Below are 24,040 nucleotides of genomic sequence, written 5' to 3'. Positions count from 1 at the left end.
TTAGTAATAAAATCAAGGACAGTGTATCAATTGTTAAATGAAATGTGAACAGATTGAATTATCCCATTAAGAGACAGCTTGGGTTTTAAAAAAACAGTGATATGATATGTACAAGAAATACACTTAAAAAAATGATAATGGTTGAAAATAAAAGGATACTGAGAGACCAGCAAGTGCAAAAAATAAAATGAAATAAAAAGGAAGCATGGCCATATTAATAACAGAAAGGTGGAATTTCAGGTTTAAGCACTAAGCAGGATAAAAAGGGACATGGCAGAATGATAGAAAGGCACGATTTGTGAAGACGGGACGGTCAAAACCTGTATGCTCCCAATAGCATTATAGTTAAACAGAAAAAGCAAAAACTATTAAAAGTACAAGAAAAGGGCTTCCCTGGTGGTGAAGTGGTTAGGAATCCGCCTGCCAATGCAGGGGACACGGGTTCGAGCCCTGGTCCGGGAAGATCCCACATGCCGCGGAGCAACTCAGCCCGTGCGCCACAACTACTGAGCCTGCGCTCTAGAGCCCGCGAGCCACAACTACTGAGCCCGCGAGCCTAGAGCCCGTGCTCCGCAACAAGAGAAGCCACCGCAATGAGAAACCTGCGCACCGCAGCGAAGAGTAGCCCCCGCTCACCGCAACTAGAGAAAGCCCGCGCGCAGCAACGAAGACCCAACACAGCCAAAAATAAATAAGTTTTTTAAAAAAGTACAAGAATAAATTTACAGAGAGAATTTGAGTGGGAGATTTAATAAACCTCTATCAGAATCAGAACAAAAGACAAAAAAAGAAGCGTACAAAGGAAATGTATCTGAATAATATAATCAATAAACTTGATTTGATACATATGGACCCTTACATCCCTTAAACAGAAAATATATACAGTTTTTGTAGGTCTATGGAGAACTTTGAAAACTTAAAAAGGAATACTTTCCCGGTAAAATATGAAAAGGACAAAATTAACTAGAGAACCAGTGGGAAAATTGAAAAGACTAATTACCACTGATGAGAAGAAGAAAAAGAAATCTGTCACTGCAAAAGCACCAGGTCCAGAAGGTTCTGCAGGAGGCTGAACTGTAGAAACCGTTAGGATTCACCTCTGACATCCCCTCCCTGGACAGGAGGATTGTAGATTTCCCTTTCGCCTGAGAGATCCCGGGAGGGGGGCTTCTCGGACGTGCCCCCCACAGCACCGTGCAGTGACATTCGCCACAAAATACTGTAACTGTCATTTACTTGTCAATCTCTCCCCCTGGACAGTAAGCTACCTGAGGGCAGGGACCACCTCTGATTTTTCATTGTCTCCCAGAGCCTGGTAACATCACCTGCCATTTACTGAATCAAGGAACGTGGAAGTGAAAAAGTACAGCATAATCGTCAGCACACTGGGATGCCTGTAAAACTCCCCAACATGTAAGCCTAGGAAAGCAGAATGGATGGAGAGAAACCCAAATCCTAAATCATTAGATTGAAGTTCCCCCTCCCACCCCTTTATCCAAATATTTGCAATGGGGTTAAATTATTTTTATAGGGAAACAGGCATTTACAAGTTCAGACAAGGCGAGGAGCACTCCAGTGTATAATGAGGAGTGAAGACGGCTGGCAGGGTCTGGAGGCAGGCCTCTTCTGGGCTTCCTCTCTCCGGCCCAAGTGGGCCCGGCCTCCAGGACAGACATGAAGCCTAGACATGGAGTCCTGGCCTACTCACCTTCATGCTCACGATGGACCTGCAGGCAGGGCAAGGAGAGGATGCAGGGCGGCACCATGGAGCCCAGAGCCTGGGCTGGACAAAGGGTCCTGCAGGCTTCATCTTGCCTAGGCAGTAGCTCTGGAAATCCCCTCAACACCACAATCCTTCCTCAATTTGGAAACAGTGTCCGAATTTTAGCAAGCACCCCTTCGCGGGACCCAGCGCTGGGAGCCCCATTTCCCTCAACACCAACCAACATCAACTGTCCCCTTGCTGATCCACTTAGATCCAGCTCCAAAGCTCCCCAACACTCTGCCGTGGAACCTTGACCACGTTCTGATCATCAGCTACCTCCGGCCATGACCATGGGCTCTCCCATGCCCAGGACCTGGCACTGACTGGCCATCGGGGCTGGCATTCAGTACCAACTGCCCGACCCCTCCCACTGTTGGACCGACAGCTCCAGGAAGGGCAGAGAAAATAGATACAGAGTGAGGCCAGCTGCCGGAGCCCAGGAAGGAAGTGGGGAGGCAGGTGGGCTTGCCGCGGGGTTGTCTCAGGAGGCCTGGGGGCTGAAGGGAACCGGGTGAAATGAGGCCCAGGCTGGGGGAGCGGGGGAATCACCGAGTGACAACAGTCTGCAGGGTGGGAGGTTGCTCCTTTCTGCCTTGGGGGCAGTGGGCAGGGGGGGCTCTCAGTGGGCAGGAATGTGGGGTGAGGATGGAAGGGAGCTCCCCAAGAACCTGCTCTTTCACAAACCAGGTCATAGGTTGGGCAGTGGGGCTCCCGGGCCAGCCTGGGGCTGCAGGTGAGTCATGGGGAGGGTAAGTTCAGGCCAGGTGTCAAGAAAGCAGCTGGGCCACCCCAGGGCAGCTGCCCTTGCTGGGTCGGGGTGGGCTGAGGTGTTGGAAGGAGGGCGTATGGACAAGGGGACTCATTAGGTCCTTCGCTTGGCCTCGGCTCCCCTGTTCTTACCAGCCCCCCGTTTTAGAAGGCCCCCTGGCTGGTCCCAAAGGGGGATCCAGGTGGGTCAGCCCAAGGCCAGTTCCCTTATCTCCATCACAGCTGCCTGGGGCTGCCCCTGGAGTCTGTCCCAGGGAGTGCGTGCCAGGGCTGGGATCCAGAGAGGAGAGTGGGGCACCTGGCAGCAGGGGTCACCGGGTGGGTTCTAGGGTACAGGGAAAGGCCGGGAGGGGAGTCGGGGAGAGAGTGGGAAAACCGCTGTGGCACGCCCCTCCTCCCCCCAGGGTCCCAGCTCCTTGGGAGGCGAAAGGTCACTCACGGTTCCTGGCAGAGGAGGAGGGAGCAACGAGGGCCCTGGGGTTCCTTCCAGTCCAGAACCCGCTCAGGTGCGGTGCCTCCTGGGCTGTTTGCATAAGCAGCTGCAGAGGCCAGGGCTGTAACGCCTTCCTCCCTGGGGCCAATGCCCCGGCAGCAGGGGCGGGCTCCAGTCCAGGTGGCCGGCCTGGGCCTTCCCACCTCTGAGTCAGCTTGGGGCAGCGATGGTGACCACACCCTGAAATCCCAGAGTCAGGACGGCCCCCCCGCCCGCCTCAGAAGGGTGTGCTTCTGCCCCCTCCTGGGGCATCTCATTCTCAAGGGGAGCGTTTGGAATCCCTGCCTCCTCCGTGCCCCCATGCCCACGGCTGGGCACATACGGAGCACACAGAAAAGTGAACACTTGGGAATCCCCTGGCGGTCCAGGGGTTAGGACTCGGCGCTTCCACTGCCGGGGGCCCGGGTTCAATCCCTGGTCAGGGAACTAAGATCCCGCGAGCCGCGCGGTGCCGCCAAAAAATACCCAAAAGTGAACCCTTGTTTGCCTTGGGCTTGTACTGTCCTTGCCGAGAACAGTGGCCAAGCCCGAAAGCCGCCTGGCTGAGACTGGGCCTGGTAAGGGTGGGGTTTGGGGTCTGGAGGCCTGCAGCTGGTCTGGAAGCAGCCACCCCCTGGCCGTGTGGCCTCTGGCCAGTCACTAAAGCTCTTTGAACCTCTGTTTGCACTCGGGACAAACATGTGGGGGTACCCATGCCTGCCTCCCGGGCTGCTGGGAGGATGAGTGTTTGAGAGCCCACAGGACCGTTAGCCCCTTTGGGACAGGGACCGTCATGTCTTACCATGCTTTGTGTCCCGGTGGCCAGCACACGCTAGACGCTCACTGTGTGCTTCCCCAGCCAAGTGAATGGTTAATGACGAGGCTATGAAATGCCCCACGTGGTACAGGCTCCTCTCCTGTGGCGGGGACAGTCCCTGCCTCTGCCAATTGTCCTGCCCTCCTCACCACCATCTCCCCCTGTCCAATGGCCCATCAAGTGGACACTGTTCCTACCCCGCCAATGACCCCATGTCACCTCCATGCACACATCCTTGCTCCTCCTCAGAGGAAGTAGGTCCCTTCCCCTCTGCTCTGGGTCCCTCCCTCACTCCTTTCTCCTGGGATCTCATCCCTTCAACGACCTCCTCACCATCCTCAGCCTCCCCCTCTTCCTGCCCCTTCACTGAGATTTGGGGGAGTCTCCACCCTAGATCTGCACCCGCATCTGACCACACGGGTCCCCCTCCCTGCTAAGCTTCTGAGAGTCGCCTACATGCTACCTGTGTCCTCACCCTCATTTCTCTGGCCCTTTGCTCTCTGCCTTCAGCAACCCCTTGACCCCTTGACCAGCTTCTGATAAGGTGGCCGCTGACCTTCTGGTGGCCACTACCGATAAATGTTCGATGGCCTTCATCTAACTTCCCTTTTCTCTGGACACTTCCCCTCGGCTTCTGGGTCAGCACTCTCCTGCTTTTTCTCTTTGTTCCCTGACTGTTCTTTCCCCTTATGATCCTCTCTCCTCCCTCCGTCAGTCACCCAAAGGCAATAGCCCCAAGGCTGTTCAGGTGCTCCATTCCCCAAGTCCACATTCTCTCCACACCCATGGCTCCTCCATCACAGGCTGAAGGTCTCCTCCTGGATGGCAGCCCCAGCTATCCGACTGCCTACTGGACCAGGCAGGGCCAAAGTGGGCACCGCGTCTTTCCTCCACCCCTTCCTCCCCAGTTATCCCAGCTGTGAACAGCACCACTCTCTGCCCCAGAGTGCAGACTGGGAGACTGGAGCTCCTCCTGATTTCCCACCACCCCCCCCCCAACCCATCAGCCACCAGGTCCCGCCAAGTCTACCTCCCAAATCTCCCATTATCACTGCGTGCCTGGGAGACCATGAAGGTCCTCGTCACTCTCCAAGGCCCAGCCACAGGGGTTTTTCCTCAATCCCCCTCCCTTCTCTGCTGAAAGCCTTCCAACAGCTGCAGGATAAAGTCCAAATTCCTGGCGAGAGCCCATGAGCCCCGGTTCGGCAAGACACCATCCACTCCCGACCCCAAGCCCCCATTCCTGAGCCCCAGCTGTAAGGCCCCAGAGGTGCCGCATCTTCCCGCACCTCCACCTCTGCCCATGAACCCCGAGTGTAGCTCCATTACAGGTGGCCTGTGTCAGGTACTGAAGTCCCCTCCTCCCAATCTCCCATCCCAGACAGTGAACCCCTCAGAGCTGGATCTGTGCCTCAGTCACCTTTAGATCCAAAGGCCCACCTGGTGCTTGGCAGGTGTTCAGTCAATTCACATGTAGTGAATGGAGGGGAAAGGTAGGACCTGCTTCTCCTGCATCCTCCAAGGAGAAAACAGGCAGGCTCACCTTTCAGGAAACTACTTCTCTAAATGCTATCTTGAACAACTGAGAGCAGGGTGGGATTTCCTTCCCAGGAGGGAACCATCTGCCCACCCCTGGAGTTTGTCAGGGATGGGGTGTCAAGGGAAGCCCACAGCTGACACTCGAATAAAGCACAGTCACAGGGAGTGTGGTATTATACCCATTACACAGGGGAGGAAACAGGACCAGAGATGCTAAGTGACTTGTTGAGGTCACACAGTGAATTAGGGCCAGAAGTGGGACTGGGCAGAGCCTCTCTGCCAAAACCCAGGTGTCTGGGAGACACCCCAGTTCCTCCCTGTACAAGCGCTACCCCCATCATCACCTGTGTCCACATACTCCTAATACACCACTGCAGCTGCCGCAGCTAGAGAAAGAAAGGGCAGTGACCCTGGCTCCTGGGGTGATTTCTCTTCTCAGGAGGTACCAGGATGCGGGGAGTGGGGTGGGGTGGTGGTGTCTCCTCTCCCTCTTTCTCCCATCTTGGTCCTGGGCTCATGGGTGGAGCCCCTTGGGCAGACCTGCAGAGCCCCGGTTCATGGTAAGGGGGCTGGCTCTCCTCGTCCCTCTTCAACACATTCGGCAAGGCTCTGGGCCAGGCCCTATGCCAGGTGCTGGGGTTCAGAGAGAAAGGCCAGTCCCCCACCTCAAGGATCGAGGAGTGCACCTCCAAGGGCCAGACAGACATTCCCACCATCACAAGGACAGAGAATGTGGAAAGGCCCCGGAGTGTGCCGCCGAGAGCCTGCTCAGTAAACGGAGGGGCGCCGGGGAAGGGGTGCTGGCATCCAGCCATGTATTCCAGAGGAGCCTGGCTGAAGGACTCGCCCCATCCCTGCTCCGCCCTCGCAACTCTCCCAGCTCCGGGTCTGGGTCCCGATCTCCTTCCCCACCCACCGCATGCTGTTCTCCGCTCTGGCCACCAGGGGGCGGGTTGGTCCTTGCAGAAACCTTAGCAAAGGTGGCGTGCACCCGGAGGAAAAGACACCCAGTGGGACCTCAGCCGGTCTTGGCTGACCGCCTACTACGTGCCAAGCACTTCCACGCTTCACCTCGTTTAAGGCTCTCAACGCCTCGAATCCTTTGGTATTGTTCTGCATGTACACAAGAGGGCATCGTGGCCAGGGGAATGAAGCGGCTTGTCAGGAGCTGGCAGGTGACCCAGCAGAGGCAAATTCGAGTCTCTGCCTCAAATCCTGAACACTGCACCATAACGAGACCGGGCGGAGGGAAGACCCAGGAACTCACAGATGGGGACGGTGCCTCTTTCTTCCCAGACTCAGTCCCTGAACGTGGCAGGCATCAATATTTATTGTAATCATACTGGGTCCAAAGAAGGAAATCAGAGACTCACAAGCTTCAGGGGTCATCCATCCCCTACCCCCTTGATCTAAACACGAACTGAGACCCTGAGAGAGGAAGTGGATTGCCCATAATTACACAGCTGTCAGATGTGGCACATGTCAGAGGGGGCCTGTGCCCTCCACGCCCCCACCTCTCCCTGAAAAGTCCCTAAACTTGAAGAAGTCCAGGCCGCCGAAGTATTCTGAGGATGTAAGAGTTTTTAAAAGGTGCTCTTATTTTAAATGATATTTAAATAAAAATTTTAAATTTCCCAAATTTACATAACCGAATTCTGAGGCAAAAAGAACATCCTCGCGATAACTGGACTTCTTTCTGAAACAAAACCATCAAAATTACAAAAAAAAAAAAAAAAAAAAGGAACTAAAATGTTGGAATCAGTCAAAAAAGGAAGGAAGCAGACCCCTGACTTTCACATCCATTATCTCCTCCGACGCCCAAGCTCATGTGAGAAAGGCGAGGCAGGTAGAGCCGGCGGCGGCAGGTCCACAGTCCCCTATTTCATTCTGGATACGTTTTGGAATGGTTCGGATTTTAGAAGGATAACCGGCGCACACACCTGCCACAGGTGACATAACTCTCCCTGCAAGGCTTGGGCAGCAGCCTGTAATCGGGTTTATTTGCACTTCTGCAGCAAAACTTGAATATTCACACTAAATGGGATAAATTAAGACCGTCCACGGCCGCACATGGTTCAAGTCAAAGTTTGCCATCAGCTGAGTTACAAAAACCCTTTGGGCTCCAGGGAGCTTTGACATTTGGGAATTGCAGCTAAGAGATCGTTAGTAAGCCTGTACCCCTCTCGTTTCGTAGTTGAGTAAAGTTAGGCTCGGCGTGAGCGGTCCAAAGCCGGCGGACACTGCTGCTCCGTGGAGCCCGATGCAAGACTGAGCGGGTCTCCTAGGGCCGCCACTCGCGGCGCGCGTAACTCCCGCCCGTCTGCCCGCTCCCGGCTCCCCATGGCGTACCTGCTCCGGGTGCTGCTCCAGCGGCTGGTCGCGCACGTCCTGGATGGCCTCGTAGACGTTTTCGGAGTTGCTGCCCGCCAGAGGCCGCGGGCACAACCAAGAGCCCGCCACGCTGCAGGCCTTGAGGCTGCCCCCGCTCCCGAGGAGACCGGCAGGGGGCGCGGCGGTGCGGGCCAGGTCGTCCAAAGACTGCGCGGGCCGCACAGGTGCCATGGGCCTCGTGTACAGGCAGGCGGGCAGGCAGGGCGCCAGGCTTCGGCGCTGGCTTGCTGCGCCGCGCCGAGCTAGGCCGCACATGGAGCCCGCGCGGCCCCGGGGCTCGGCGGGCGCGCCGTCGGGACCGGCGGGCGCCGACGCTCTCACGAAGCGGTAGTCATAGGAGAGCGGTTCGGGGTCTGCGGGACCCGGAAGGCGCGCGGGCGGCTGCGGGGCGGGGGCAGGGTGGCCGAGGGCAGGCAGCTCGCGCACGTACTGCGCCGGCAGGTAGAAGGGGCGGCCGCCGGGCTCGCTGCGCACGTGCCACCAGTGCTCCGTGCTGCGGCGCAGCAGGCGGTAGCGCTCGTTGGGCTGGATGGCAACGCGGCGCCCGTCCTTGCCCGTGTACTCGAAGGGATGCTCCACCAGCACGTACACGTCCCCCTCGACGTCCGCCGCCATCGTGGCCGCGGCGTGTCCCTGTGGGCAACGAGGAGGAGGGGCGCGGAGGTCAGGGCCGCCGAGCCGGGAAGCGCACCGCACTAGGGAGACGGAAAACTTGGGTTCGAGTACCGAAGCTACAATAGTTTGTGTACGTTCAGGCCTCAGTTTTCCTATCTCTAAAACGGGGGACTTGGATAAAATAACCTCTAAGGTTCTCATTCTTACACTCAGTGATGGAATTAAGACAGCCCTTTCATTCTCTTGGTTGATAGTAAAATTCTATCCCTTGGTGGGGAGATTGTGGGTAATACTGGTTCAGCTTTACAGCCAGGGAAGCTTTGGCTCAAAGAGATGGGGGTGATTGCCCGCGATAAAGTCGACACCACGTTTGCCTAAAAGTTGACTAGGCCTCAGTTTCCGCGTCTGTGAAGTGGGAAGAATAGCTCATTCCATTACCCCCGTCCCACCCCTCCCCGACGCTTCCAGCCCTCAGGGAATCGCGTCCTTGGCACCCCACTCCCCAGGCGTGTGCGCCCAAGGCCCGCGGGAACAGGGTTGGGGCGCGGGCTCCAGGAGCGGCCCCCGCTTTGCTCTAGTCTGGGAGTGTCCCTGCCCCGCTTAGTCCAAGGGCCTTGGCGTAAGGGGCCGCAACTGCCAAGGCCGGGGGAACCGGTTCTCTCGGTTGCTCTTTCCTTCCCCGGCGGCTTTGCCACAGACGTGAACCCGGAGTCCGGCCAGCCCAGACCGACCGGCACCGCCCCCTGCTCTCTGGCTCCCATCTCCACCTCCCGAGAGAGGCTCGGCCTTGCGGCCTGCCCCCCTGCCCTGTGATCTCTACTTTGCCCCATGAGAATGGCCCCTAGGGAATGCACTTTGGGACAGTGACTACCCGTGAGGTGTAACCAGGGACCTCCAAAGCTCTCCTGGAGTGATCACCACAACACGACCCCCTCCACGCCAGCTCAGTCTGGCCCTTGGTATGTTGGGGGAGGGAGTCAGAGCCCAGTTGTAAGCCTGCCTGTGTGGCTGGTCCCTCCAAGCCTTTACATCGACCACACCTACTGACCCACAAAGGTGACCTGGGACCAGCAGCTGGGAGCTCGGCCTCTTGCTGAGGCTGAGGGATCCAAGGCACAAGGTCTGGTCTGGTGTAGCGCTCCTTCTCCTTCTCAAGCTTTCCCCGATGGGGAAGGGGTGTAAACTGAGTCATTAAGCACACTGGGCCCTGGAGGCGGGGTCCTTGAGCTGACGGGAGCTAAGCCACCAAACCCTAGGGGGGGGACACCACTTCTCACCACCTTCCCCTGGACCCCCGCGCTCACTCACGTCGGCAGGGCTGACCTCAAGGAGCCCATGGGCTGGCTGGGCGGAGCCGGCGGATGCATGCAGGTTAGGCCCCTGCCATCTCCTTGGGCGGGGCTTCAAAGAGCTAGGCTGGAGAGACCTCGGGAAGGAGGAGCTGGCGAGGAGAGCAAAGAAGGAGAGGGCTGCCTTCAGTTCCCAAAGCGGCTGTGTCTGGGAGGGGCGAGGAGGAGCCTAAAGAAATCTGCCTGGGCCGGTGGGGACTTTGGGGGCGGGGCCCGGGGCAGGAGAAGGCCAGAGGGAGGGGCAGGGGCAGGGAGGGCTGCGACCGAAGGGGCGCTGGAGGGTCGCGAGCGGATCCAAGGGAGGGTAGGGTCCCGACCCTGCCCCGCTCCACCCCTACGCGCGACATTCGTTGTCCGCGAGCCTCTGCGTCCCGCGGGCGCGCTGCTTAGGGGCTGTTCGACCCGGGCTTGCAGTCTTGCCGGGGCGTTCCCAATCCGAGCAAGGCCATTTGCATCCTGAACTGTGCGGATTGCAGGCACTACCCGCTCCCGTCCCATCTACGTCCTCCCCAGGCTCTTTCCGAACGCAACTCGGCCGGGCCTGGCAAAACTTGGAGCGGGGTTCCCACCGCAGGGACGCTCCCCGGAACGCAGGGTCACTGGCTGGGTGGGGAGGGGACCCAACCCTCGGCTCCTTCCCCGACCCTGGGGGAGCTAAGAGAACGGAAGGGATGGGGGAGCTGGGAGGATCCCTGGAGCGCGAGGACGGACCCATCACCAGGAGGTGCACTGCGTCCACTGCCCGGGAGACAGACAAGAGCCACAGCGGCGCCAACGCCTGGGTCGAAGCTGGGGGCCTGGGCCTGCGCCCCTCCTGCCCCGGGACGGAGGGCAGCCCTTCGCCTCCCACCTCCTCCCGGGGGAGGGGAAGATCCGTCCACGCGCGGCCCTCCTTCCGAGCCCGCGCAGCTCAGGCTCCAGCGCAGTGCGAAGGGGCTGGCTCGCGATGCTCCCGGGTGAGGACCCGCCACCTGCGGTCCCCTTCCCCGCCCCAGATCAGCACCCCCGCCCAGTCCGGCCCTACCCTGGCACCTCGGGGTGTCCGACCGCTGGCCTCGCCTCCACTTGTCCTGGCAGCCGCGCGGGGGCTCGGCGTCCGGCGCTCCCTCCTCCACCGCCCTGCTCCCACGCTGCCCTGTTTCCTGTTCAACAATATAGCGAGGGAGGCACCGGCGGAGAGCACCCGGCAGAACTTCCTCCCGGACTGGGGTTGCGGCTCCGAGAGACAATCCCCGGTGTCCTGGCTTCCTGTCCCCTCTGGGACGGGCCAGCGCCCGAGGAGCAGAGGCGCCACCCCTTCCCCTGCACCTCCCGGGATCCTGGGCCACACCTGGCGGTCTCCCGGAGGTGGAGACAGCAGAACCAGGATGGTGGGATGAGAGGGGAGGAGGCCTTCTCACCAACTGCTGGCCAGATTTCCCTCCACTGCTCTACCCCACCCCTTTCCCCCACTGCCCTGCCTTGATCCTTGTGGGGGAGGAGGGCCTCCTCCAATCTGTCCGTAGGATAAGCTCAGAGCAGGCTCCTGGGGCTTGAACGCAAGATGCTCACCTTATCTCTGCATCTCAGTTTTCTTTCCTATAAACTGGGGATTATAACACCTACTTCATAGGATTGTTGTGAAGATTAAATGAGATGCACTAAGCAGATGTATTGTTATGATCACGTTCTAAGAACACACATTAGATTAGTTATTACCACTAATTTTATTATGAGGTGAGCTGTCCTCCTCTTTGGGGTTGAATTGAGGTCTCCAATCCCCACTCCCCCCATCCTCCTTTAGGCAGGAGGGGGAAGGGAGACACAAGTGTTCTCAGAAACACCTTGCTAAGGATGGAGGATTGAGTCCAAAGGCAGCACACAGGTCATGTGCTCCTGGCCCTCCTCTGGGCCCGCCGCCTCTAGCCCGCGCACCAGGTCCCTCAGGTTTCCTCGGAGCCCACCACTGCCTGTCCTTGACGGAAGCTGGGGCTCGTGCAGTGGGCGGAGAGTGAGTGGTCCCTCGAAGGCCGAGAGGCATCTTCAAGGACAGGAAACTGCAGACCTGAATCTTTCAGTCCCATTTTCCTGCAACCTGATTTCCCTGGGAATTACTCTGTTTCCTTCTTCTGTCTTTACAGTGGGCAGTGGCGGGCTTCCCACTGCAGGCGCCCCCCACCCCCACCCCTGGGACTTCTTCTGGAACTTCAGAGGAAAGTTGGCAGCCAAGTAAAGGCCACATTGAGCCCTAAAACCATGAGCCCTGAATCGGGCCCTGCTCACAAACCTTTCCTTCCTGAGCCCCTTCTCTTGCCTTGGATAACCCTGTGGAAAATGGTTTCACATGTTCCAGTGTCAGGAGTCTGTGCTTTGACATTTAAGGAACAGGAAAGAAGCCATCACGGTGGGATTTCAGGCATCAGCTTCATTAGTTATATGAGTGTATGTAAGTAAAGCTCCCCAAAGGCCCTGAAATCCTACCCACGGTGGGGGAGGGGGGCTGACTCCGGGGAGAGGCAAGGGTCGGGGGTAGACTGAAGAATTACTTCCCCTCTTCTCCATGCCCACTCCTGGCACACAAGCCCCCTGCTTGCAAATGTTTACCAATAACCACCCTCCTCCTGCCCTCCATTGCCTACGGTTTGACTGACAAGAGAGCAGAGGCGGCTATCAGATGGTAACTGAGGGCCTGTGGTCTCCCCCAGTCAGTGGCAGCATTAAGATTCAGAAACCAGGGACTTCCCTGGCGGTCCAGTGGTTAATACTCTGCGCTTCCACTGCAGGGGACCTGGGTTCGATCCCTGGTCTGGGGAACTAAGATCCTGCATGCCAGGTGGCACGGCCTAAATAAACAAACAAATAAATAAAATAACCGAATTACATATTAAAGAAAAAAGATTCAGAAACCAGACCACAGGTTAGAAAGATCAGGTCTTTACTGCAAAATCATTCAAAAAATCCCACGCAGCAGTTCCTTCGGTACATTGCAAAGCACTTCTCAGGGCCAGGGCCCCTCACTAGAAACAGTTTATTGCATAAAATGAAATTTTAAAAATAGTGTGGGCACGACCGAGGTTCACATCAGCTTCCCATTGGAGGTGAGGGTGTTAAAAGTCAACTCATCTGAAAGCATCAGCAGCTTTTTGGTATGGGGGAGGGTCAGCTCTAATGCTACTGATCTCGGGGAGGGCGGGGAGCGGGGCGTGCCAGGCCCCGCCAGACCAAAGTGAGAGCCTCCAGGGCCTCCTGCTGCCTCCTAGGGACCTTCTGGAATACAGGATATACTCACAGGCCCGAGGAAACAGGGCTGGGCTCAGGCGGCGCTGCCCACCCCAGGCCCACTCAGCGATCTGGACCAATTACGGCTCTGATCAGGCTGTGTCTGTGGTGGAGCATTAATGCTGGCTATGGGGGGTGGGGATGGGGGTAAGGATCCACCTTCTTTGGTGCGCTGGGCACAGGTGTGCACCATCTTCCGTGATGGGGACAGAGCAGCTGTGTGACAGCCCCCTCCCCCATCCCCCTGCCACCTCCTCGATTCTATTGCACAATTTATCCAGCTCCACAGGGCCAGGCAGGTGACTCAGCAGTCAGATCAGCCCAAGGGAGAGGTGGGAGTAGGTTCGTATCTTGACAGTGAAGGCGGATCTCCACCTGAGGCCCCCAATCCAAGCTGAGTGCAGATAGGATGGCCAGAAGACCCCAGGGCTGAGGATCCAGGAGAGGTGGGGGTAGGCAACAGAGAAATCATGCCCAGATTTCACCCCCCAACCCCAAGGGTCTAAATATCACTTTGAAAACAATTCCAGGCTCCACCCCAAGACCCCTTCAAAAGGCAGTCGTGCTCCAGCGAAATTTTCCAGTCTCTCGGCAGCGCCCCTCCTGGGCCAGTCCAGCAAAGCTCTGTGAACTCTCATGGCTTTGTAAACTGAGGCTGAGCATCCTTCCACGGGGGTGGCTTCTCCTGCGTGTCCCTACGCATCTCAGCAGCAGGGCTGACACTCTTCGTGGAAGGACGAGGGTTCTGAGGGTTCCACAGTGGGGACCCAGCCTACCTCTGTCCTGGTGGGAGTCAGTCAGGCGGGGATGCATTCCTGCGTCTGCAGCAGTCCCCCGCCCGTCTGGCTGCTTGTCCGTGGTAGGAGTGAGGAGGGTAGGGGGCTGAGGGATGGGCTAGATGACGACCCTTCCCTGGACCAAGGAAGGCTCAAAGTGCTGACAGTGCTGGTTCCGAGTCATTCCCCTCCTCCTGCGGGACCAAGATCCCAGGCTATTGGAGAGCCAGGGGCTCCGACACGGAGGAAGTGAAGGGCTTTTCAGGTGAGGAGGGGGCGGGGAGCAGAGAGGAAACACATGGTCCTCAGGACTGAGCCTGCCTGGCCCCCCGGGGGTTTGGCACGTTGTACAGGAGCTGTCGGCAGCGAGCGCTCGGTAAGGGGGAAGGAAAGGCGCCCACCAGCTGGCAGGCTCTGTCCTAGGGGGCCTGTCCACCCAGCCGCCACCCGCCTACAGGCCTGGCCTGAGCGGTTCCTGCACATTTGCTCAGGGTGAGAGTGGCTGGATTTCTTGGGTGACTTGTGGAGGGTCAAGAATAAAAAAATATTTTCTGTTGAAATATGAAGGGAAAAAACCCACCTTAAAAAAACTAGGCCTTTTAATCAGGAATGTGGAATTGAAAATGCTTCCCAAGTCTTATTTCCACAGTGTGTGAACAGCCCTAATGGAGACGGTGCGTCAGTGAGGCGATCCAGGCCAATTAGTGCAAAGCCCCCTCTCCTCCCGCATCCTCAGACAGGGGCATTTGCTGGTGTCCTGGCCTCCAGACGGGTGGGGGGCAGGAGGTGTCATCAAGAGCTCCCAAGGCTCCCTCTCATAGGCTCATGCTCTGGTCACATCTGAGAGTCTTCCTGACAAGGGAGACATCTGTGACACCTTGAAAGTGTGACCCAGGCTGATGGCCAACCCAGCTGGGATGGCTGAGCCCTGGGTCCCGGGTGGGGACAGGAAATGGGGTTAGGCGAGAGTGCTCTGTTGCTGGTACTTGAGCCGGCGGGCACAGCGGGGGCAGCCCTTCTTCATCACGGCCTGACAGCTCTGGTGGAAGACGGTCTTGCATTCGCCACACCTGGGAGAGAGCAGCAAGCACTGCTGGGACCGACGGGCCTCCCGGGGCTCGAGGCTGGTCAGTGTTCCTGACGGGGGCCTGCCACCCACGGCACATGGCGCTGCCCCTCCGCTCCGGGACAAAAGGTTCTTGCCACAGTGCTTACTAAGCCCCGCAATGCACACTGATACTCTCTATTCTATTTCCCTTTTATAAATACTGCTGAGACTCACAAAACGATTTCTTGCCTATGTTTCAAACACTCTGCAGTTTAAAAAACTCAGCCCCAGGTCTGTTCAGAGGTCAAATGCGGGTCCGGGGACACCTACTGAAAATGAATGAATGCTCCCACCAGTTCCGTTTTCCACTCCCACATGGACTGGAATGGAGGTTTGGTGGATGAATTTTTCCATTTAGAGGCTTCTGATAATGAGCAATAACTGGGGACAAGAACAATTGTTACGGGGGCAGAGGCGGTGGCAGGTACCACCCACCAGGTGCCCGCTTTATGCCCGGCCTGTGCCAACACTCCAGGCCAGAAACTCATCCAGTTCCTCCTCCACCTGCTCATAGAGGACGAAACTGAGGTCCTCCCACCGCAACTCAAAGAGGCAGCAGCCACCTCTTCTCCAGAAACATGGATGGCTCGGTGGAGGCAGGGAGTCCTGTGAGGGCTTGTCTTGTCCCCCTCCCTGGGTACCGGGCCTGCCGCCCGGGGACGCCGTGGGGCCGGGTGGGAATGGGGGTGGGGCGGGGTGGCTGGCTGAGGGTCCGCATACCTGACTGTGGTGTCAAACTCAAAGGGGAAGATGATGTCATGGTGGTGGCAGATCTGGCAGATGAAGCCGCGCTGGGTGCACAGGTCGCAGTGGTAGACGTGCTGGGAGGCAAACTCGATCAGGGACTTGAGGAATCCTTCATACAGCCCGTCCGCGATCTGTGGAGGGCAAGCGTGGGCCACCAGGCCTTTTAAGCAGCTGTGCTGAGCCTGAGGCTGCCTGCAAGACGTGGTCTGCTGCTGCTCCTGGCACCCTGCCTGAAGAACTCCTACCCCAAGAGGAGTTTCCTTCCACTTGGGCAAGAAAACCTCCCGGAATCAGGCCGAGCACGTGCAGCCCTTGTGCACGGAGGAATCCACTGTACCCTCCCTTGAGGAAAGGAACGTCCCAAACCCTCACCCCTCCCCCTGCCCTCCCTGCCGGGGAGGAGTCCAGACGCAGGGAAGGGGCTGAGCCCTGTGAGCCTGGGCTTTGCTGCAGTGCCTGCTGGTCCCAGGGGCGCTGGGGGCTCAGTCACTGCCCAGGAAGCGTGGATGGCGGGACGCCCGTTCCGAGCTACCAAAGAGCTGAAGACGGCTGTCTTGCCTCAGTAAACTGCAGGCACTCTCCCCGCACCCCATCATCTCCCTTTCTGATTTCTCCAGGAATAAGGTCCCTCTAGAGAGATCTGGGGGGTGGCATTCTCACCTGCTGGAGGTCCGCGACACTGTACTTGTGAGGAGACTCCAAGAGATAATTCCTGTGGTTGAGTCTTCAAAGAAAACACAAGAGATTCCTTAGAAGGAACCCGGGCCAACCTGGGTTTGGTTTCATTCCCTCAGCGCTGCTGACCAGGCATAAACAGCTCCCGCCTGGGCGGAGCAGTCAGCCGCCTGGGCTTGGGACCTGGGCTTCCAGGTGAAAAGCTGTTGGGACCTTGGGTAAGTTACTTAACCTCTCTGAACCTTAGGTTTCCTCACCTGAGAAAGAGCACTGTTCTGAGGATGAAATAATTTATTTAAAGCATCCGGTACAGTGCCTCGTACATAGTAAACAAGGAATAATTGTTAACCGCAGTTGATAACACTGCACTGCATAATTGAAATTTGCTAAGAGTAGAACCCAAATGTTCTCTGTCTCTGTCTCTCTCTCTCAGACACACACACACACACACACACACAAACACCATGTATATATATATATAAAAATATATAAAATATGTGAGGATGATGGATATGCTAATTGACCAGATGGGAGGAATCCTTTCACAATGTAATCATATGTCAAATCATCACAACATACACTTTAAATGTCTTACAATTTTGTCAAGTATACTCAATAAAGCTGCAAAAATTTTAATTTGAAGATATAAAAAAATAAACATCTATTTAAAAACTAATAATGATGAGGATGATGAGGAAAGCGAACGCTTGGTACCGGGAACGGGACTAAGCTTTATATATATTAACTCACTTAATTTTCACAAGACTCCTGTGAGGTTGACACTATTATAACCCCCATTTTGCAAGAGGAAATGGAGGCCCAGAGAGGTTAAATAACTTGCCTGTGGTCACACAGCTAGTAAGTGGCGGAGCTGGAGTCTGAACAAACGCAGGAGTCTGGCTCCAGAACCTGCATCCTTTCCACCCAGTGAATGCCTGTAGGTGTTAACTGTTGTCATTATTGCCACTATTACATACCAGGGACAGGGCTGGGGACAGAAATGCACAGGACGTGGCCTCTGCCTTCCTGTAGCCCCTGGTCTAGTGGAGGGACAGACATTTAAGCATCTGGTTTCAGTGCTATGGGAGAGGAGCTGAGACACGTCCTGAGTGCAGCAGATCCCATTTCAGAGATGGGGGAGGGCGGGGGGTGGGGGAGGCAGAGGACGAGAGCTCAGCTGCCAACCCAGCTCTAGTTTCCACCTCACCAATGGCACAGATCCCAAGGGTCACATCCTGAGAGATGGAGAGGAAACACCTGCAGAAATTCCCCTGGTACAAAAACTTGTCTAGCCTTGCTGTGTGTCTGTGTTGGTACTGGGGTTGGGGGGAGAATTCTCCCAGTCTGAGGAAGCGTGGGAAGCTGCCCCAGGATGCTCTGGACACCTGGAGGCGGGAAGGTGCCAGGCCCTGCGGCATCTGGAGTGGGTGCTTGCCTTTGCCCACCCCGTGGCCTCAGCTGTGGTCCAGGGGGGACCCCACCCGGGGCCGAGATGGCAAGTTCCACCAGGCAGGCAGGCAGGCCAGGCTGTGCTGCGTGGGGTGAGGATGCGGCCACTCAGCTCAACGTGCTGGTCTCCCCAGTAAACTTCCAGCTTTCTGGGAACAGGACGCTGCCGTTTATCACCAGGAAAATGCAGGCGGTGCGGGGTGCACAGGCTGCTGCTGCGCCGGCAGGAAGGGTGGGGCTGATTTGGATGGAGAGTCCCCTGCCCACAGTCGTGGAAGCCCAGGCGGCCAGCCAGGCCCAGGGCCTTCCCTACGAGCCACCTATCCTGGGTCTGTCATACCCTCAAGTGAGGCCGTACAACTGTTGGGGGAGATGAGGTCAGGGAGGAGACCCTTTGCCAGGGCAGCCCCCTGAGAGAAAGGGGATCCCACATCCAAAACCTGCCTGTTTCTCCTCAGCCCTTCCCGTCCTCTCACCCTTCACTCTGGCTGACTCAGTCCAGGCCTCCTCACCTCCTGGGCCAATTCCTACACCAGCACCCACGCTCCACTGCTGCTAAACTGGTCTTTCCTAAACTCCTGACTGAACGTGACCATCCCTTGCTCAAAACCCTTCAACAGCTCCCCAAGGCCAGCAGCATAAAATCCAGACGCCTTTGCTGTGGCACAGGGGACCTTCGAGGTCTGGCCCCTGACCCACCACCTGACTGCCCTGAGTCCCCCGAAGGCCCTGGCGAGCCGTGCTCCTGTCCCGCCTCCATGCCGTGGGTTCCCTTAGCCAGGAAAGCGGGCCCTCCCTTCTGCTTTCTTCTCTGCTTCTTTTGCTGAACCCCAGTTCACTACACACGTGATGCCGTTTGTGTGGTGGCAACTCTGTTCTCCTGTGTGAGGACCAAGAGGGGTCTGGAGCATCTAACAGAACTGATGGTGGCCAGACTAGAGAAGGGGGATCCCAACTTTCTGCTTGACTCTCTTTCATACTATTTGAATACTATCTTTGTAAAGAAGAAAAAGAAAAGCACTTTTTCTTTTTAAAAGAACAAAAGAAATGAACTTCACAAACCCTCAACTGATGCCACCTCCTCCGGGAGCTCCCCTGGCCCTTCCTTTCTTCTTCATGGCACACGCCGCCCTGACCCAGGGCCATTTGTCCACCTGTCCCTGTCCCACCCCAGACACTGATCCCCTCATGTGGCCCTCACCACAACTCTGGGAAGCCACGTCAACACAGGGATCACTGGCCCATTTTACAGACAAGAAAGCTGGAGCTCAGAGAAGTGAAGCAACTTCCCTGAGTCACACAGTGGATCTGGGGCCAGGCGGAGGCTGCGCCTGGACTCTTTCCCCCGCCCCACGCTGCTTCTGAAATGGGACTTCCACAGGCCTGGCCCTGGGCACCGTGTGCAGCGCTGCCGCCCAAGGATGGGAACAGCAGGGCCACAGAGAAAGAGGCAGGACTGTCCCCAGTGCCCAGGCAGGGCAGCCCGGACAGGCCAGTAAGGCTGCTGACCAAACAATCTCAGCACGGCAGGGATGGGTGAATGAGGCTGGCACCCAGGACCCACCCTACGGGCACCTGGTCTTCTCAGTCTGCAGAGAACCCTGGACCGGGGAGGGTGACAGGGTCCCACTTGACCTGGACAGAGGGGCAGGAGGGCAGACTCTGGAGCCCTGGGTCCTGGAATCTCAGGAAGGATGGGAGTGAGTAGGGACCCAGGCACTCAGCTGATTATGGAGACAGAAAGAGCCTTCCCAGAAGCAGCCTTTCAGGTCCCTCACGGTGGCCCCCAAAGGGCTTTCTGTCCTTCTGGGCCCTGTGGAGGAGACCAGGGCTCAGCCGGCTGCTCTGGGAGCCTGGGAGGGGCCAGCCTCTGCTCTCTGCCTAGGAGAGGGGCTCCCCGCAGCAGTCTCTCCCTGCGCCGCCCCGACGGGCACCAGGACTGAGCAGGGAGCCCGTCAGACAGGCGGTCTCTGGGCCAGCGCTGTCGGGAGGGGTGGCTGCAGGGGGAAAGTGGAGGGACTTGTGAGCCGCTCCAAGACCTCAGAAACCCAGCGGCGAAGCCCAACTGGGCAGCCGGCAGCAGCTCATCGCCTAAGCTCTGCCCTCCTAGGGCCCCACAGAAGGTGTCACCCCTCAGCCCCGACTGAGCACTGAATGTCCCCTTCAGGCCCTGGGTACCAAGAAGCTTCTTGAAGGGCATCTTAAGGGTCCCGCACAACCCTGTCCTCTTGCGAGGATTTGGGGACGGATGCTGCCACAGCAGCAAAGCCAAGCCGCATGGGGTGAACGGCTGGCGGCAACCAGAGGAGCCAGGGCGACACAGCCCTTCTCACCTCTCCAGCCTCCTCTCACCACATCCCTACTTCCCTCCTCACCCCCCGAAAGTTCTGCCTTCCACGCATGGGGCCTTCATTCACAGCCTGAGCACACCACTCCTTCTATCTGGAACAGTCTTTCCTGCGTCTCCTCGCTTTCCCACTCGTTTGGCAGGTCTCACCTTGGATGTCAGTTCCTCCAGGGAGCCTTCCCCACTCCGCCCTCCTCCAGTCTGGGTTAGATCCCCCGCCCCTCCAGTAGGACTTCCAGGGCGTCCGACTCCCTCCTCCAGCCCTCACTCAGCAGTAAGGTGCTGCCTTACTCACCTGCCATGCAGGACCCAGGTCCACCTTGCTCAGCACTGGGGCCCATGCCCCAAGCCCAGTGATGGACCCTGAGCACGTTCTCAGTAAATTTGTCAAACGAATGAATGAACAAATACAAGCACAAATAAAAGCCACTCCTAAATGCAAAGGGAAAGCGTTCTCCACCCAGCCCTGGCATTTCTTCCGAGAAGCTGCTTTTGCACTGACCCCGTGTGTATGTGTATTTGTGTGTGTGTGTGTGCGTGCGTGCGTGTGTATTTGTGTGTGTGTGTGCGTGCATGTGTATGTGCATTTGTGTGTGTGCGTGTGTGTGTGCGTGCATGTGTGTGCGTATTTGTGTGCGTGCATATGTGCATTTGTGTGTGTGCGTGTGTATGTGCATGTGTGTGTGCGCGTATTTGTGTGTGTGCGCGTGTGTGTGCGTGCGTGTGCGCATCCATGCACGCCCAGGGTGCTCACCTCTTGCTCAACTCCTTCAGGGCTCCGCTTCGGCACAGGCCCAGGTAATCCCCCAGGAGCTTCAGCTGCTCCCGGCTCCTACCGATGAGGTGCATCCGCTCCACGTGCTCGTACAGAGACGCGTTCACCAGCTGCAGGTTGATGAGGGGCTGGGCCCGGATCCGCGTCAGGAACTTCAGGGCCTGCCTGCAGACCTGGGGACACCACCAGGCAGCGAGGGTGAGATAGGAGGGCCATCTGGTGAGCACCTGAGGGCCAGGCACTGTGTTACCTACTCACTCGCTCACGCCTCCCACCACCTGCCGAGGGAAGTGGTACCATCTTCATTTTACGGATGAGGAAACTGAGGTTCAGAGAGAGGAAGTGACTTGGCCAAGGTCCACAGCTCGCACAAGTCATGATGTGAACCCAGTTTATCTGACTTCCAAACCCACTCTTCCCCCTTGACACCAGCTGCTGCCCCTCCTGACGGTGCTGGGACGGAGGAGGGGCTGCTCCGGTCAACACGCCTCTCCTCCTGGGCCTCACAGATCCTTCCCACTATTTCCTGTCGTCCCTGCCCCCACCTTCCTGCCGAAAGGAAACAGGCACTACCCCGGGCCGACTCAGGAACCAGGTGACGGGTGTGAGTCAGGCTCCAACCACAGTAAGCTACGGATCAGACACAGCTTAACTAGAGGTTTCCTGAGCTCCCTCCACCCCTGCCAGCAGCACCAACCAGGGCCCCCCAAGGCTCCATGTGGATTTGAGTGATCAATCTGGGCCTCTCCCACGTGATAGGACTTTGAAGGTTCTACCCTCAGCCCTGACCCTGATGCCAAAGCCAACTACTGAGCACCTACTATCTGCCAGACGCTGGGCTAAGGACCTCGACCACATCCTCACAACAACCCAGAAGGGAAGGTGTCATCATCCCCATTTTACACATGAGGAAACTGAGACTCAGAGAAGCTAGAGTGGCTTACCCAAGCCACCGGAAGAAAGCAGAGCCCGCGTCTAAACCGAGGTGTTGTCTCTGCATACTTGGCTGCCTCACGTGCTGAAGAGGAGCCCCTCTCCCCTGCAGTCTCCTCCTTGCCGTGATAAGGATGGAGGAGCTGAGATGTTCTCCACCGTCAACCACCCTGCAGTGCTCAGGAGTCGGGCTTTGGCTCCTGGTTCGCCCCTTCCCAGCTGTATGACCTTATGAAACTTACCTAACCTCTCTGTGACTCAGTTTCCTCATCTGTAAAATGGGGAAAATAAAAGCACCTAGCTCATGGGATAATTTTGAGCTTAGATGAAAAGAAAATCCATGTAAGCGTATCCTCTGTAAAGGGGAGCTGCCATCAGACTCTGTGAGTGCCTGTGGGTCCCGGTGTCTGTCCCCTGGCTCAGGGGGACGTAACAGGGCCCTCAGGAGACCGTTAGGCTGGGGGCTGCTCCACCAGCTTCACCAGCATCTCTCGCCTCCCGCAGCAGCTGACAACTCCATCTTTTCCCATTTCCCAGAGCCCTGAGGAACCAGCCCCCAGCCAATAGGCAGCCCACTGGCAAAAGCCTGGTGAGTCCGTGACTCGTGTCAAACTGCTGCTCCCCAGCCCTTCCCACGACTCAGCCCCAGGCTTCTGGCGAGGCTCAGATGAAATACCACGCAGGAATGTGCGCTGAAAACTGCCAAGTTCTGCCGACAGGCATGGGCTTCGAGCTCCCCAGGGACTGTCCCTTCCCCGTGGGTGTGGAGGAGACAGACAAAGAGAGAAGCCCCAGGCCTGGGCTGACATCCTGCCAAGTAGTGCCAGCCGGACCTTGCACAAGTGGGTCAGCCAGAGTGGTAACAGTGGACAAAGGGCCCTTAACCCGCCGATCAGCCACTTCCTAGTGTGAATTTTCATGTCCTTCCCAGGCCCGGGATCTTTGAGAGAGCTGGATATTTCCTGACCTCAGGCATGCCAAGGGAAGTGTTAGAATTCTCCAGTTGGAAAAAGGAAGTGGTACCAAAATTACAGCAGTGAAAAGAAGGTGGCTCAACAGAGGCACCTGGGTGTTGTAAGCAGGGAGGGTGTTTTATGGGCAGAGGGTTCTTTGCATCTGCGGTGATCTTGAGGCTTAGTTTTCTCCATGTAGTTAGTTAAATACTTAACATTGAGGGCAGGGGTGGGGATGAGGTAACCAATAAAAAAGCCAAAGTGAAGCTAATGTCTTTGGAAGGTTCTCACCCCCAGCGGGGTGGGGGTCAGAGAGGTACGGGCTCTGAGAACCATGTTCCCTGGACTCTGATGGGGACACGTGAAGACACCTCCACATAATGAGACAGCACGGCCGGCAGGCCTGGGTCTTGAGAGAAGCACCCAACCTCTTCCCGGTGTTTCTGTGTCTTGTCTTAGCAGAAATCTGTGCCTTTGGAAGAAAGCCGAGTTTGCGCCCCTTGAGGCAGACCCTCAAGCAAATTAGGGGCAGAAGGTGAGGCCTCAGGGCACTAATGTAAGGCACCAGCTAAGTGACTGGTGGGTACTGTCTCTTTTGGTCCTCACACAGCCTGGGGACAGACGCTGTTATTAATCCCCCTTTACAGACGAGGGAAGTGAAGTTAAATAGTCTGCTCATGGTAACACAGCTACGTAAGTGGGTAAGCTCAGCTGAAGAGGAAAATCTGAAAGATCAGAGAATACATCTTATGCGGAAGCATTTGGTGAACATAAAAAAGTACCCAAGATGTAATACTAACTAAACAAAGCACGTTATAAAGCAGTATGAGTCCAGCATGATCCCAAACTTTACAAAAAGTAGATGCAGGAGCTTGTAATCTTGGGGGTGGGGAAGAAAGGCTAAACAACCGAATAAAGATGATTTTGAACGGTGAAAAAAAAAAGTAGATGTAAATGTAAAAAACAAAAATGCATGGAAAAATGCTCCCAGGGAAAGTGCAGCCAGCTGGCTAGCCCACCCATCCATCCACCCACCCACCCACCCACCCACCCATCCATCCATCCATCCATCCACCCACCCACCCATCCACCCACCCATCCATCCACCCACCCACCCACCCATCCACCCACCCATCCACCCACCCATCCATCCACCCACCCACCCACCCATCCATCCACCCACTCATCCTTCCATCCACTCATCCACATCTACCCACCGATCTACCCATCCATCCATGCACGCATCTACCCACCTAACCCATCCACCCAACCATCTATATCTAATCTATCCTATCTGTCATTT

General features: G+C 56.9%; 2 protein-coding genes across 4 annotated transcripts in view; both read right to left on the bottom strand.

Annotated features, from left to right (window-relative positions):
* Positions 1 to 10,923, bottom strand: part of ARHGAP27 (Rho GTPase activating protein 27) — a gene marked incomplete at its 5' end in the record, with an annotated part of 30,439 nt that extends 19,516 nt beyond the window's left edge. The window contains 3 exons of the mRNA XM_082679364.1: positions 7,711 to 8,385; positions 9,676 to 9,808; positions 10,749 to 10,923. Coding sequence (XP_082535490.1) covers positions 7,711 to 8,367 — 657 coding nt within the window. The remainder of the gene's footprint in view (positions 1 to 7,710; positions 8,386 to 9,675; positions 9,809 to 10,748) is intronic.
* A 1,707-nt stretch (positions 10,924 to 12,630) lies between these two features.
* PLEKHM1 (pleckstrin homology and RUN domain containing M1) overlaps positions 12,631 to 24,040 on the bottom strand; it is a 51,053-nt gene continuing 39,643 nt past the window's right edge. Inside the window, exons 10-14 of one of the 3 annotated variants that reach the window (XM_082679283.1) lie at positions 20,831 to 21,024; positions 16,266 to 16,329; positions 15,579 to 15,736; positions 15,129 to 15,239; positions 12,631 to 14,820 (exon numbers count right to left, since the gene is read on the bottom strand). In XM_082679283.1, coding sequence (XP_082535409.1) covers positions 14,709 to 14,820; positions 15,129 to 15,239; positions 15,579 to 15,736; positions 16,266 to 16,329; positions 20,831 to 21,024 — 639 coding nt within the window. In that variant the 3' untranslated portion in view covers positions 12,631 to 14,708. Of the gene's footprint in view, positions 14,821 to 15,128; positions 15,240 to 15,578; positions 15,737 to 16,265; positions 16,330 to 19,407; positions 19,543 to 20,830; positions 21,025 to 24,040 lie in introns of those variants that run through there. The other 2 variants (XM_082679284.1, XM_082679285.1) reach the window with 2 other exon arrangements.

Source organism: Grampus griseus (genome assembly GCF_964374135.1).
Source record: "Grampus griseus genome assembly, chromosome: 20".
Lineage (NCBI taxonomy): Eukaryota > Metazoa > Chordata > Mammalia > Artiodactyla > Delphinidae > Grampus > Grampus griseus.
This window is presented reverse-complemented; position numbering and strand designations above follow the sequence as displayed.